Genomic DNA, 14,325 nt, shown 5'->3' with positions numbered 1-14,325 from the left:
ATTTACTTATTTGGAAATTAATTCAACGCAAAAACAAAAACATTTAAAAATGTATAAACTTAATAAAATGGTAAATTAAATAGGAAAGTCACTTATTTCACGAAGGTAAATAAGGAAATATCAGTTAATTGCCTACATTAATTTTTAATATTACTTTTGGCACGTTTATTTTTGAGTCATTTTCGATTTTGCAAACTTTTGTCATCCATAACATTGTAAGGATCTCTGGTTGTTTCCTCATAAACAAATGTAAACTAACAGCTTGTTATGCTTGGAAACCTAAACACAAAGTAAAGTTCGGACTGACACAGACTTCATGAGCATTTTTTATTTGTGAAATAAAGTGTGTCACTGAAAAACATACAAAATCCAACAGTTTAAACCTCTGATGTTTATACACAAACAGGAAAAAGAAAAAAGTCCTTTATAATCAAGCGATGGTGAGGATGGCTCTCTCCCTCTTCCTCCTCTTCTTCTTCTTCTGCGACAGTTGACCCGTGGCGTCGGCGAAGAACATCACGTCCTCTTTGCTCTCGATCTCCCGCTGGAGGAGCTGGAGCGCCGCGCTGTTGAAGCCCATCACGTCCTGAGACGAGAGGAAACGAGTGATGAGGACAAAAGTTTAAACAGCTTTTCTTCGTTACAGATTTATTTTTCTTCTCCAGATGTTACTCACTCTGATTTCCTGGACTTTGGAGACGGTGTTGGTCCGGAGATCGTCTATGACGGACACCAACATCTGGTTACTGGAGATCTGACCGAAATGGATCCTAGAAGAGAAACGGATGAGTACGGTAGAACCAGAACATCCTACAGCAGCGACGGCAGATCTACATTTATAATTAGATTCACTACAAAAAATAAGCTAGAGATTCTTTTAATTAGGGATAAATCAAAATCTTCAATTCATTTTGAGATGATATTGTACGATTCACTATTGGTGCTTCTACAGAATATCCACAAAATAAGATTTCTTGATAAATAATCAGTCATGTGGCTATAATGACTAAGTGGATAAAAGCAAATAAATTCAGTTAATGACATCACTTTACTGTCAAACCAGGAAAAAGACAAAACTAACACCATATTAAGATCCAAAATCTAAGTTGATATTATATTAATATATTGCTAAGCTCTACTTTTAATTATTCACAAAAACAATATTTCTGTGTAATTATACTTTTTATGGATAATTATTATTTAATAAAAGATATATATATATATTCAAATTTTCTAAACCAAAATTCTTAAAATATATATTTGAAAGAATTGTTTAATATGCTTTAATTTGCAAAAATAATGCATACTGAGAGATTTCATTTTCTTGTAGTTTTCAGTAATTAGACAATTAAGTGAATAAATCAATTGTCAATTTTTAGATGCGAGTTAAATACATTCCTCAGACACACACAATGTTGTTAATGCATTCACAAATCAGCTTTACGGCAGCTCGGTATTTGAATTAAACTAATTAAATAACTTTATTTTCAAAACCTTTTTTAAGTTTTTCTCAGCTCGTCATGTTTTTCTTTTTCTCTCTCTGACAAGCTGCCAGATCTCTGAACGCTTGACTCATTTATTTAATTTAACCACCAAACCTCATTTTTCTTTGACACACACACAGACACACAGACACAGACACACACACAGACACACACACACACACTTACTTGAGGAGGAAGAACAGGCAGCGGCAGACCAGCTCCACCTCCAGGCCCTGCTGGATGTAGCTGTTGAACAGCGTCAGCAGCTGGGGGACGTAGGGGAACGGTAACACCAGCAGAGAAACCTCCAGCTCACTGCGGGGGAAAAACAAGAAAACACAGATTGTGTTTAATATGCACAAAACACTGCAGACGGTGAAAGGCTTTATGGGTAAAATCAGAGTGAAACATCACGTCTTACCTCGATCTGACCTTCTTTATCACGTCTAAAACGTAGCGGGACGCCTGAAGAAAAGACAAAGACAGACTGAGACCCTACAGCTGAAAACAGCATAAAAACAATATATTTAATTTTATTATTAAAATCAATGTTTGTCGTCAGTGTTCTACTTACTGAAATGTTTCCAAATGCTACAAGGATAGGATTCGGTTTCGGCAGAGGAAGCTGCAAAACAACAAAATCAGCTGTTTTTGCAAATTTGCATCCAAAAATAATAACAATTTCTCAAACATGGGGCAACAACAGAGGGTATAAAATAGATTATGTCTCTACCTTGTTCACTGCGGTCATACAGGCATATTTATGCTCCTCCAGCTTCCTGTTTTCCTCTTTGTAGAGTTCCAGAGCCTCCATGATTCGCTCTGCCTGCAAAACAAAAGTCACACAATAACATCAGCAAAGAACATTAAACACAACTTATTCATCTGCAGTCTTTGAAGACGTTAATCAAACAACAACTCACAGCTTTGACGGTCTCGACGGTCTTCTTGGCGGCCGGTGCTGCTTCTCCTTGAGTCTCTCCAGGGACCTGAAGATGAAAACAAGAGAATGCATCACATACATACATCCAGTAGAACTGATTGTTCTTTGATTAAAACAGGAAGCCCAATTAATTAAAAATGTTGTGGTGACATGATCCATAAATTCAGCTTGTTGACCATAGATTCCATTCAAACGGTTATTTAATTGGCACAAAAAAAGATGAAGATGCCTAAAAAGTGTCAATTTCAAGTGTTTCTGTGCACCAATTAAAGGTCATTGCCCTAAAATGGATGGAAGACTAAGGCTGGGAAAAAACAACTTAATAAATTAAATAATATGCTATTAAAAATAAATGTAGGCATTCATTAATTAATGAAATGTTGCATAAATTTAAGGCAATTTTCCGTTTATTCTTTATTTATTAACCGTTATATCAATTCTGCTATATATTTATTTTCCTTTTTATTTGTTTATTAAAAAAATATTTAAATGCAAAAATACATATTTACATTTAAAAAAATATATATATATATAAAAGGGAAAGTTAAGTGGGACGGCACATGAAAAGGCGAATTGCTAAAAATGTAAATAAGTAATTATCAATGAATTTTCTACATTTACTTTCAATATTATATTTGGTACATATTATGGCATAATTCATTTATTTATAGAGTAATTTATTAATTTTTTATTCTGGCAACTTTCGGTATCTTTAAAAATGAAAGAATCTTTGTTTTATTTTGTAAACAAATGTCAACTGATATCTTCTTATGCCTGTGAATTTAACATAAAGTGTGGACTGATGCAGCATATGTAATGGTAGATAGTAAAAACAAATATGAAAACGTAGTGCTCACCACGGGAGCTTCTCCGTTGGCTATGCTCTCCTCAAACTCTGCCTCTCGCTCCTGTAAAAATGAAAACAGGGTCATTTAGAAACACAAATAAACTGAATATCTGTCTGACTCTCGGTGTCCTCCCCCTCACCATCTCCCTCTCCTCCTCCAGGATGATGGGCTCTCTGGTTCTCTCCCACAGACGAAGGGATTTGTCGTGAGACGTCGACACGATGTGGTCTCCGTTTGGACTGATGGCGAGACACCAGACCTCCCGATGATGGCCCTGTGAAGCAGAGAGGGAAGACAGGAGGTCAGCATGGAGGTTTTCAGTTTATGCTGCAGGGGCAAAAATGTATCATGTGTGAAGTTATGATTGGACGAGAGGACGATACAAATATATACGATATCATCAAGATCTGACACAATATTATCAGGATACCAAATGATCACGATTCTATATTATCACGATACGATCTTATCGCGATTTTAAACATATTTACGAAACATATATTTGCATTTATTACCTATTTTCAGCTGCAAATGATGTAGTTAGTCAACATTTGTGCTATCTAATAAGACATTATTTCTCTCTTTAATCATTTGTATTGCAGCAAAATGGGTTGTCAGTCAAGCCGATGAACTGACCAACACTCCATCTTTGTTTTGACCAACTTCATCCCAATCTCACAACAGAAAAAACTGAGCACCAACTAGTAGACTAAAAATAAAAATGCCTAATTTGTATTTGCAAATATTAATAGTTACCAATTAAAAATCCTCCATCTTAACCAGAGGTGACATAAGTACTCAGATATTTTACTGAGAGTTAAAGTAGTAATATTACAGTCTAGAAATACTCTTTTACTTAAAAGGGCCAGTGTGTAGGAGTTGGCGCCATCTGGTGTTGAGTTTGCAGATTGCAACCAACCGAAACTTCTGTGTGCCAAGCATGTAAGAGAACCACGGTTGCCAAAGCAAAAAACCACAAATGTCCCTCTCTAGAGCCAGTGTTTGGTTTGTCTGTTCTGGGCTACTGTAGAAACACGGCGGATATATATAGAGATAAACAGTTCTTATTCTCAGGTGATAACACACCATTTCTGCCAATAGATACCTCTAAATGCTACACACTGTGCCTTTAAGAAAGAGTACAAAAGTGTTAGCATCTATTGGAATCTGACTCTGAAGACAAGCTTTCATTTTTGTTTTCTTATGTAGGTCACATAGAGGCATCGGTGTTAAATTCACAGTAACTGTAAGTACAGTACTTGAGTAAACGTACTTGTATGTACTGTCATATCAGATGCTAATGATGCAGAAACCACCTAGTAACACCCTAACAACACCACTGATCCAGAGATCATTTGTCACTCGATGCGCATCATCTAGTTTTGGACTCCGTTTGATAAAATCTGGTTTGCATCCGACAAACGAGGCGCGGTCAGCGTTTCATTTCAGCGTCTGAGATGTTCTCAGAAATATCAGGGCAGCGTCACCTCTAACGTCTGGATGTGCTCAAACTTGTCGGCGTCCCACTGTTTGATCTTCTTGTCCTTCCCTGCTGTGAAGAACAGATGGGTCTTTGGGACAAACTGGAGAAACATGACGCTGTGGAGGAGAAGAAATAACATAGAAAGTAAATAAAAAAGCTATTAAAGAAGGGAAGACAAAAGAAAAGCGGCTTGGAAGAAACAAAGAAGAGCAGAAAATAATTATGAGGACGGACAAGAGAGAAAAACACATCGAGAGACGGTAAAACTAAGTGATCACAGAGGCTGAAAAGTTAATTAAATATGAAGAGAACAAGAAAAGACAACGTGAGAGAACAGATGAAAGAGCAGCTGGTGTGAAGTCACAGGGCAGTCCGAGGTAACAGAGTCCCTGAACACAACACATGAAGTCACAGCTGGAAAACACGACAGACTAGAAAATGATTTCATTAAATATTGTTCCAATGAACACATGACATGTTTGGGTTCTTCGGGTCAGAGTTGTCGGGCGTTTGTTTACCTGTCGTCATGAGCGAACATGGAGCGGTGACAGTCGCCGAAGTCCAAACCCCAGATCTTCACGTTTCTGTCGGCGGAGCCGGTGGCGATCAGCGTGCTGTCCTGGTGAACGAAACACAAAGTCAGAGTCAACGAACTGATGAAGAGACAGCGACGTGAAAACCTCATCTCACTCAACAAGAAGTCAGTCAGGTTTCCTGTTTTTAATGATGTTTTTTGTTTTTTTACCTCTAGCAGATCTATGAATAGGGATGGGTAATGGTACTCTGTACACTTCTTCAGTCAAACCTTTCCTGCAAACGTTTTGTGCCCAGATCTTAAAAAAATGACTATTTGCATGTTTTACACAAGGGCGCACACTCTGGAAGGTCAAAGTATCATCAAAGGAATCAATCATCAAAGGTCATACCTCATTAAAACTAATAATGCCAACATTTATTTCAATCAAAGTGAGTATTTAAATACAAATATAGTCATTTATTTTCTATTCATTTGAATTGTGTGTTTTCTGCAGCAAAAAAACAAAACACATAGATGACAACAAAGTAAAAAAGAAAACATTTAGAATATTTGACGGTTAACATCGACTTCAGAGTGGTTGAGTTTACGCCATTCAGTCATCATACCAGTGCTATATTTATAATGACATTTAAGGACAAATACACCATCATGTACAACAACAAAAGAAAAGGAAGAGTGCTAGCAAGTAAACATGGATGTAAACGATGCTGATTTAAAATACTTTAAAGTGGATTTAGACAAGTTTGCTGAGAGTTTGAAAGTACTCACATGTGAGATGTCCAGACAAAGAACAGGCAGCTTGTGTCCGTACAGAGACAAGAAGAACTGCAGCCAGAGGGAGACATGTTCAGTTACAACAGAATCTATCAGAAGAATAATGAAGCAATAATAATAGCATATTTATTTTATTGATTAACGCTGATGTCGTCTGTACCTTTAGTGAGTCTGTGTAGAAAACCTTGACGGTGTTGTCTAACAGAGAGACGGCCAGCAGTCTGTGGTCGGGAGAGAACTTCACACACAGAACGTCTTCCTCCAACTGCAGAGTGCGTGAGTGCTTCAATGTCAGCCTCCTGAACAAACACACACACACAAAGTAAAAAGATCCTCTATTAATGATATATAATGTAATAATCTTTAGTTGTGTAGCACAATTAATAAACACAATGTAGCTAAAATAAAAATAAATAAAAATGAAAACAGAAAAACCTTCCTTTTACATATCAAATAAATAAAAGTGGCATGAAGAAAGCATGCATTTTACATTTTAAGTGTAATTAAAATAATTAAAGAGCTGGAAAACATTTAACATTTAAAATAGAAATAAAAACATTATAACACTTTTAAGTATTCTGACGTGACTTGAGATCATTTGTAAAAGCTGAACTAAACTTTTTTTTAGAATTAGAAAAGAGAGAAAATCTCTGTTGTAGTTGAGGACTTTTTTTTCGAGCTGCAGGGATTTATGACATCATCCTAAATGAACCGTACTAATAATTTGAACATTTAATAAAGTGATGACTTACTTCTGTGCAGTCGTTTCGTCCTTTATGAGCTCAAACGCCCAGAACTTCACCGTCTTATCTGCACTTCCTGTCACAATCCCTCTCTGCAGGAACCAAACACACACAGCAAATGAGAAAGCACAGAAAAGACAGCTATTTTCTCTGATTTATGTTAAAGGTAATAAGAAAAACAGTTGTTAGACAGGTGTGACTGTAGACAGGTAGTGGGTTTACCTGGTCTGGGGCGAGGCAGAGGGACCACAGAGATCCGTTGTGGGCGTCCACCGTCTCCAGGAGGCTTCCTGAGGACAACTCAAAGATCTGCAGCTTCCCGCTCTGATGGGAAAAACAAAATGTGAATTAGAAAATATTTTTCTTAACACCCTAGAAACGCTGTCCTTAAATCACATCAATGTCACATTTTTCTCTCTGTGGCCTTTATTTTCACTGTAATATAAAAGTCCTGTATCTCTATGGAGACAACACCATCATGACTAGAAGTAGAGAGAACTCAAAGATGTCTGTTGTGCAGAATAACAGTTATAATGACATAAATCACAAGAGAAAGAAAAAACGCATGTTGAATTTATTTGATCATTTCTTTTACAAAAATCCAAATATCCAACATTTCACCAAGTGCCCACAAGTGTTACCAATGTTGGAATAAAAATGGAGGATAGGTATGCTATTTATTTAAGCTATTTGCATTTCTACAACCTCTATCTCCAGCCTCTCCTCTCCTCTCCTCTCCTCGTTCAGCAGTCTGCAGTTCATCCAGAGTTTCACGGAATTTTTGTCACAAGACTGTTGGTCTCAAGTGAATCAATCATGGAATTTAATGTTTTTTACAGAATCTGGTTAAAGTAAAAGGTTTATTCGGGGCGAGATTTTAAATGTGACATGTAGAATAAAATGTTTTAGATGAAATATCACAATTTTCAGCTTTGTTTTGGTTGTTTTTTTTCAGATGGACGTGTTTGTCACACATGACGTGTTCAAGGACCGTCTGAAAGATGAAAATCTGACGATAATGACGTTTCTTACAGCCTCTGACTGTGATAAACAATGCAGTTTTGGGGATTATTTAAAGAAAACATGCTTTTCAATCCCGCCGTAGGTTTTTTGGGTTCAGAGGGTGAACTTCAATGTCAGACTGAAACATAAAACACAACTCTTTAACAGCAGCATTTCAATACCTTTGTTCCCAGGATGATCTGTCTGTCTCCAGGCACGAAGAGCGAGCAGAGTGCGTATTCACAGGCCATGGTGCGAATCACCTGCAGGGTCGACCTGAAGAACGGCGAGGAGGGACATCACGTTAAAAACACGCCACTCAGCTTCTATCGGTTTCTTCACCTTCTTCACATTCAGACTTTTCTTCCTCACCTGTTCCAGACTTTGACCGTGTCCCCGGAGGCGGAGAGGACGGCCAGGTTGTCGGAGCTGAAGGCCAGCGTGCGGACGTCGGTGCGGTGGCCTCCGAGCGTGAGGCGAGCCGTCTTATTGGCCGCGGGGATCCGGTCCGAGGTCTTCAGGCTGTAGGTCTCGATGGTGTTGTTCTGCAGCAGCAGCGCCACCTTCAGCTCGCCGCCGGCACACGACAGGCAGTCCACCCACCTGAGAGGAGGCGGGGGGGAGGAGTCAGGGAGTGAGTATGTCACCCGCTGGTCTCACGCTCACGTCTCCGCTACGTTTGGCTTCACGCTCACCTGATCTTAGCCGAGGCCTTGATGTTGGTCAGTCTGAGGATCTCGTCCTGCAGCGTCCGCTCTACCACCGGCTCCACCGGCTCCACCGCCTCCTCGCCTGCATCCTCCTGAGCTCTACAGCAAGAGGAGCAGAGACACAACAAACCTTAAAGTACTTTAAATCCTATAAGGAGGAGCAGGAAGTGACGCAACACGTAAAGCTTCCAAATGAACCAAAGAGAAATAACCGTCTTTACTTCGCTGCCTTCTTTTTGGCTTTCTTCGTCTTCTTTATCATCTTCTTCTGGACTTCCTCCTCCGACAGCACGGTGAAGAGCTCCAGGACTGAATCGTTGCCCTGAAGAAAGATGAAAAGAGCACATGTGGAGCATAAAGATTTGTTTATACTCCTGCTTTGCACCACAGCGTGAGCCTCCAAAGATGGCGTGGGTTAGCTGTGTAACCCATTGATCGATGCCAGAGATCTGCACATGGACTGTATGTGTAACCAGCAAAAACACCATAAACCAACCTCCACAATGACGAGGAGGGATTGTAATCATCTGTAAACTCATATCTCATATTCATAAACTACTTTATTACTTTTATAAAAGCCCTGTAAAGAAACAAGTCAAGTATTAAACGCATTATAAAGAAGCAAAGGTTGAATATCCTGTAAACTATTTGATTTGGCTGCAAAATATGTCCTCAAATGTAGATTTTTAAAGACTTCCTGTTTCTAAAGCATCTAAAACAAATTGCCCTCATTTGTAAAATCCCCAGATGTTAAATAGTGTTTTTATCTGTGAACTATTTGTGAGAGTTTTGTGCCAAGTTACAAAAAATGCAGATGTGCATGAAAAAAGTGCCGAAACACTTGCAGACCCTTCACACCAGACATGCCGACCGTGAATACGTCATTTTCTGGCAATTCAATTATTTCAAGGCTCTTATAATAACCCCGAAATACAAAATGTTCCGTGTTTCTTTTAGACCAAGACAAGTCGTTAATTCTGTTGTTTTACCGTCTGTATTGAACTTTCAACAACTAAAAACATTCCCTATATGCATTAAGTTTGGTTCCTTAAATTCCTCTATTTTTCACGATCCCTTGAAGGAACCCTGACATCTTCTGCATCGTGTATTCCAGACGTTTCACCATCTCACTGAGGGAACGGGAAGAAGCGTCATCACTCACATGACAGCCGATGACTCTGCCTTTGGCGTCCGCCGCCATCGAGACGACTCGGTCTCTGGCTTCTCTCAGGATGGAACCGGCTTTCTTACAACTCAGGATCCGCTGAGAGACGGAGGGGACAGAGGAGGACGAATATTAATGGATGTTATGTTTCTATAAATCAGGATTTTTGACCTCAAACCATGCAGAGATATTATCTTTATGCATTACTTGATATTGTGTTAAAACAGTATTCATATATCCATATACTCTACAGTGCTTTCTCACAAGAATACATTAGCTGTCGTACCTCCTCGACGTTTTCATCCACCCCTTCCTCATCGTCTTCATCATCATCGTCATCATCCAGCAGAGTTTTCCCCTTCTTCTCTTTGGGCTCTCCCACAGCTTTCTCCTGATCAGACAGACAGACTTTTACAACATCTGAGGAAACATCATTTTTTATTATTATTGAATGCAAAGTGTCAACCGGTGTTCCTCCTCACCTCCTGCATGTAGTCGATGTCCCAGGCTCGGAGCTCACTGTCTGCTGATCCCGTCAACAGCCTGTTCTCCCAGTTCAGCAGCACCATGCCCCACACCTACACACACACACACACACACACACACACACACACACACACACACACACACACACAGGAGAACACACACCGTCACAGGGATTCATCCAGGTAGGACCAGCTCAGATCTGACAGAATATGAACGCTTCAACAGGCTGTTTTCTTTAATGAATGTGTATATAGGACGGAGCCCTCACCTCACTGCGGTGGCCCACCATGGTCTTGAAGCAGTGCTGTGTGTCGAGGTCCCACCACTTCACAAAACTGTCCTTAGAGCTGTAAACAAAACACAAAAACATAATGTGTTAGCAACACCGCACGTCTTGTTTTTAACTGTGTTAAGCCCAAAGATTTCTTTGTTGTTATAAAAGGTTATCAGCTGAAAAAACACACGGATTCAAATATAAAAAAGACAATTTTACATTCAGGATTATGTTGTTTCAAAAGCACACATCAAACATACATGAGGTTTTGAATTTCAGTGTGACTTCCTGGTTTAATAAAGGTTTTATAATAAGGCTGTCTGGTTGCATCAAAGGCAGTTAAAAGTCAAACTCATAACCATTGTTCAGTGATGACATAGGGGAATTTAATTTAATTATCCCAATAATATATTATATAATATATTCATAGAAAAACATTTTGAAAGTCGAAATGTTCTGTTTTGGAAAAAATTGCATGTTATTTAATGGAATTTAATTTAATTTGATAAAATAAAATAAAAAAAAGATTAAAAAAAAGATAAGATAAAACATTTTTAAAAATAAAATAAAAAACAATAAGATAAAATAAACTAATAAATATATTAAAATAAATCATAATATATAAAAAAATTCTACTTTCAAAATGTAAAACAAAAAAAGATAAATAAAATAAGATAAGATGAGATAAAAAAAAAAAAATAATAAAAAATAATAACATTATAAAAAATAATAATAATTAAAAATAAATGAAATTAAAAATAAATAAAAATAAAATATTTTATAAAAAATAAAATAAAAATAAAATAAGATAAAAAAACTATAATAAAATAAAAAATATAAAAATAAAATAAAATAAAAAAATTTGGGTTGGGTTTTGCTTTGTTTCATCTTATCCTATCTTTTAAGAAAAAAAAATGTGTTGTTAAAAGTCTGTTTACCTGGTGACCAGCAGGTTCCTGTCTTTGAGGAACAACGCCTGAGTGACGACGTCTTTGTGGCCTCTCAGCCTGTACAGACCCGACTCATTGATGATGTCCCACACGATCACATCTGTGTCCTGAAGAGGGACAGACAAAAGGTAATGAAATGCTAATAAACACATGCTATAACAAAACCAAACAGTAGATCAGATCTGGATCAAATGACTTTAACACCAACGTTTAATTAAAACCCCTCCCGTCGTACCCTGGACCCGGTGACGAGCCGAGCTCCGAGCGCGTCGTAGCCCATGACGCTGACGGCCGTCTTGTGGCCGTTGAAGGACACGTTGCTCTCGCCGTTCAGCAGGCTGAAGATCCGCACGGCGCCGTCCTCGTAACCCACGGCGACGTTGATGCCGTCCGGCGAGGCGCAGAGATAGGTCACCTCGTGTTTCTGGCCCTTCAGGATCAGGACCTGGACCGAAAAAAAGACAAGAACAAAAAAATTAGCTCTAGACCCAGAACCGGTTTGTCCTCCACCATCAAAAAGAAAATCTCACCTTCTCTCCTTTGCGGACGTCCCAGATGAAGACGTGTTCGCAGGCTGCCACGGCGACGTAGCGGCCCTTCTCCCCCCCGCGGAGGGTCACGTACGCGATGTTGGCCTTCTGGCCGCCGATCACTCCGAACACAGCGCTGGCGGCGTAGCGCAGGTACTGCTTAGTCAACCCCATGATGGGAGGCCTCGATCGATGAGGAGTCCTGTTTCACAAGGAACAGAGGACAGACTTTGATTTATTACAAAATGAATTATTTGAATTATTTTATTATTTTCTAGAGGTTATTTCCCAGTGATGATCCAGCTGGTTTGACAGACAGACATGTTCATTTCTGTGGAAGTCTGGTTTAAAAATCTATAGCTATAACTTACAGTACCAGTCAAAAGTTTGGACACACCTTCTCATTCAATGGTTTTTCTTTATTTTTATTTTTTTCTACATTGTAGATTAATATTGAAGACATCCAAACTATGAAGGAACACATATGGAATTATGTGGTAAACAAACAAATGCTCAACAAACCAGAATATGTTTTATATTTTACATTCTTCAAAGTAGTTGAATGAGAAGGTGTTATATATAAATCAACTCTTAGGTGCTTTGAAATCATTATATATTGATAATAAAATAAAATAAATCAGCCAGCAGTGACTAATATTTACATGTGTAGGATAATGTAATTCACACTTAAATATCATCCAACCTGCATGTAGAGCTGCAACGATTAAATCGATTATTTATCAACTGTTACATGAAGCGGCAACTGTTCTAATAATCGATTGATCAGTTTTTTAAGAAAAAAAAGTCTGATTACTTGAGGTGTTGATGTAAAAATCAATACAGCATAGTATCGCAATATTTTTGCACTTCTGTATCGATACACTTCTGCATAAAAATGTCTTTGTGAGCTGTAGCATGAAGATTTGTCCTTCATTGGAACTCAGGAGTTCAGACCAAAAGTACACAAAAGTATCCACGTACTACTGTCCAAAAAATGTACAGTATACAGTTATAACATAAGTGTTTTTATATTTATATTTTCTCCATTAAAATACAAAATGTAAACGTAACTATTGGGCATTTTCAGGGCAATGTGACTATTATTTAAGTTATGTAGCGTCTAAACTGATATAATTCAAATTATTATGTAATAACACACAATAACAGAATGTTGAATATGTTACTGACCTCAGTGTGATACATTAATACATTATTAATGCATTAAAGTAGGAAAGCATTTACTCAAATACTGTCCTTTATATTATTATGATGTACTTCTACTTTACTTGAGATCTTCTATTTTATTCTACTTTATATTTTTACCCCACTACATATATTTGGCAGCTTTTATTACTCTAAGGTAACAATATAACAATATATATCAACTAATAAATGGTGATATATAAATATAAATCAAGCTACCCCAAAAAACTAATAAATTATAATGAACCCCACATTTACTCTAATACTGCCCTTTATATTATTATGATGTACTTGTACTTTAATTGAGTTTTTATAGTTTGATACTTTATAATTCTACCCCACTACATTTATTAGACAGCTTTTGTTACTCTACAGTTAGATTAATAAACAATATCAACTAATAAATGGTTATATGTGTTAATTCAGATCAAGCAACCCAACAAAAATACAACAAATACATTCAAATGAACCCTAAGTTTACAAGCTACAGCATTAAAGTCATGAACACATTTTTAATTCAGTAAAACATCATATATGGATCTTAAATGAATCATTCTGCACAATAAGTAATGTGTTACTTTGTTGAATACTTGTGTATTCATGCTGCTAGAGTACTATTATGAATGCAGTACTTGTACTAGTACCAGAGTATTCCTACACTGTAGTATATTTGTATATTCTGCTCTTAAATAATCAATAATAACCCTAAATGTTCAGTTTTAATGCATTTCTGGCTTCCTGCAGCATGCTGAGTGCATTTAGTCAGAGGAGCGCTTGTTTCGGTGCACCCTCTAGCCCGGGTGGGCGGGGTTAAGCGATCCCAGCGCTTGTTTCGCGCCAAACCCCGCCCGCTCAGGGTACGCTGTACACCAAATCGACACAGCGCTGGATCCTGAACCCACGTGGAGAAGCTCCTGGGTAAACGTGGCTCTTTACATCTTTACACAATGTACATGTATGTTTGTACGCGTTTAACATGAACGCAACATGTGTTTCTTTTACGTGACGTGTTTAATTGTTTGGTTGATTTCTCCTCTTACCTCAGAAACGTGGCCGCTCGCTTCACTTGTGTTGACGGAGCTGATGACTCAGAACCAACAGATCGATCCCAGAGACGTCGATGCGAAGGGTCAGAGGTGGAGGAAGTATTCACAATAATAATAATAATAATAATAATAATTCACATCCTTTA

General features: G+C 37.9%; 2 protein-coding genes across 2 annotated transcripts in view; one reads left to right on the top strand and one right to left on the bottom strand.

Annotated features, from left to right (window-relative positions):
• Nucleotides 1-319: 319 nt before the first annotated feature.
• On the bottom strand, nucleotides 320-14,250 carry wdr3 (WD repeat domain 3). The gene is made up of 27 exons (XM_054615265.1): nucleotides 14,174-14,250; nucleotides 11,931-12,132; nucleotides 11,636-11,845; nucleotides 11,389-11,507; nucleotides 10,445-10,523; nucleotides 10,173-10,268; nucleotides 9,977-10,081; nucleotides 9,688-9,789; nucleotides 8,747-8,847; nucleotides 8,511-8,624; nucleotides 8,188-8,418; nucleotides 7,998-8,091; nucleotides 7,036-7,137; nucleotides 6,823-6,905; nucleotides 6,231-6,369; nucleotides 6,065-6,121; nucleotides 5,277-5,377; nucleotides 4,763-4,874; nucleotides 3,415-3,549; nucleotides 3,285-3,335; nucleotides 2,408-2,473; nucleotides 2,218-2,310; nucleotides 2,059-2,109; nucleotides 1,906-1,949; nucleotides 1,671-1,799; nucleotides 677-770; nucleotides 320-586 (listed from the first exon to the last, which is right to left on the bottom strand). Exons 2-27 carry the CDS (start codon nucleotides 12,102-12,104, stop codon nucleotides 431-433), a joined length of 2,838 nt encoding a protein of 945 aa, XP_054471240.1. The 5' UTR covers nucleotides 12,105-12,132; nucleotides 14,174-14,250; the 3' UTR covers nucleotides 320-430.
• gdap2 (ganglioside induced differentiation associated protein 2) overlaps nucleotides 13,979-14,325 on the top strand; it is a 33,954-nt gene continuing 33,607 nt past the window's right edge. The window contains exons 1-2 of the mRNA XM_054615857.1: nucleotides 13,979-14,051; nucleotides 14,179-14,269. The gene's annotated coding sequence lies outside the window, so the exon portion shown is untranslated. The remainder of the gene's footprint in view (nucleotides 14,052-14,178; nucleotides 14,270-14,325) is intronic.

This window comes from Anoplopoma fimbria, chromosome 16 (genome assembly GCF_027596085.1).
Source record: "Anoplopoma fimbria isolate UVic2021 breed Golden Eagle Sablefish chromosome 16, Afim_UVic_2022, whole genome shotgun sequence".
Lineage (NCBI taxonomy): Eukaryota > Metazoa > Chordata > Actinopteri > Perciformes > Anoplopomatidae > Anoplopoma > Anoplopoma fimbria.
The sequence above is the reverse complement of the archived record's forward strand: the minus strand, read 5'-3'. Positions and strand labels throughout refer to the sequence as shown.

What these genes read in the sequence shown, in the direction of transcription:
- wdr3 (XM_054615265.1), bottom strand. Translation starts at nt 12,104, where the DNA reads ATGGGGTTGACTAAGCAGTACCTGCGCTACGCCGCCAGCGCTGTGTTC. An exon ending in ACGTCCGCAAAGGAGAGAAG is followed by an intron (nt 11,846 to 11,930) that starts GTGAGATTTTCT and finishes TTTTCGGTCCAG; the next exon opens with GTCCTGATCCTGAAGGGCCA. An exon ending in GCAGAGTCATCGGCTGTCAT is followed by an intron (nt 8,848 to 9,687) that starts GTGAGTGATGAC and finishes ATCTTTCTTCAG; the next exon opens with GGCAACGATTCAGTCCTGGA.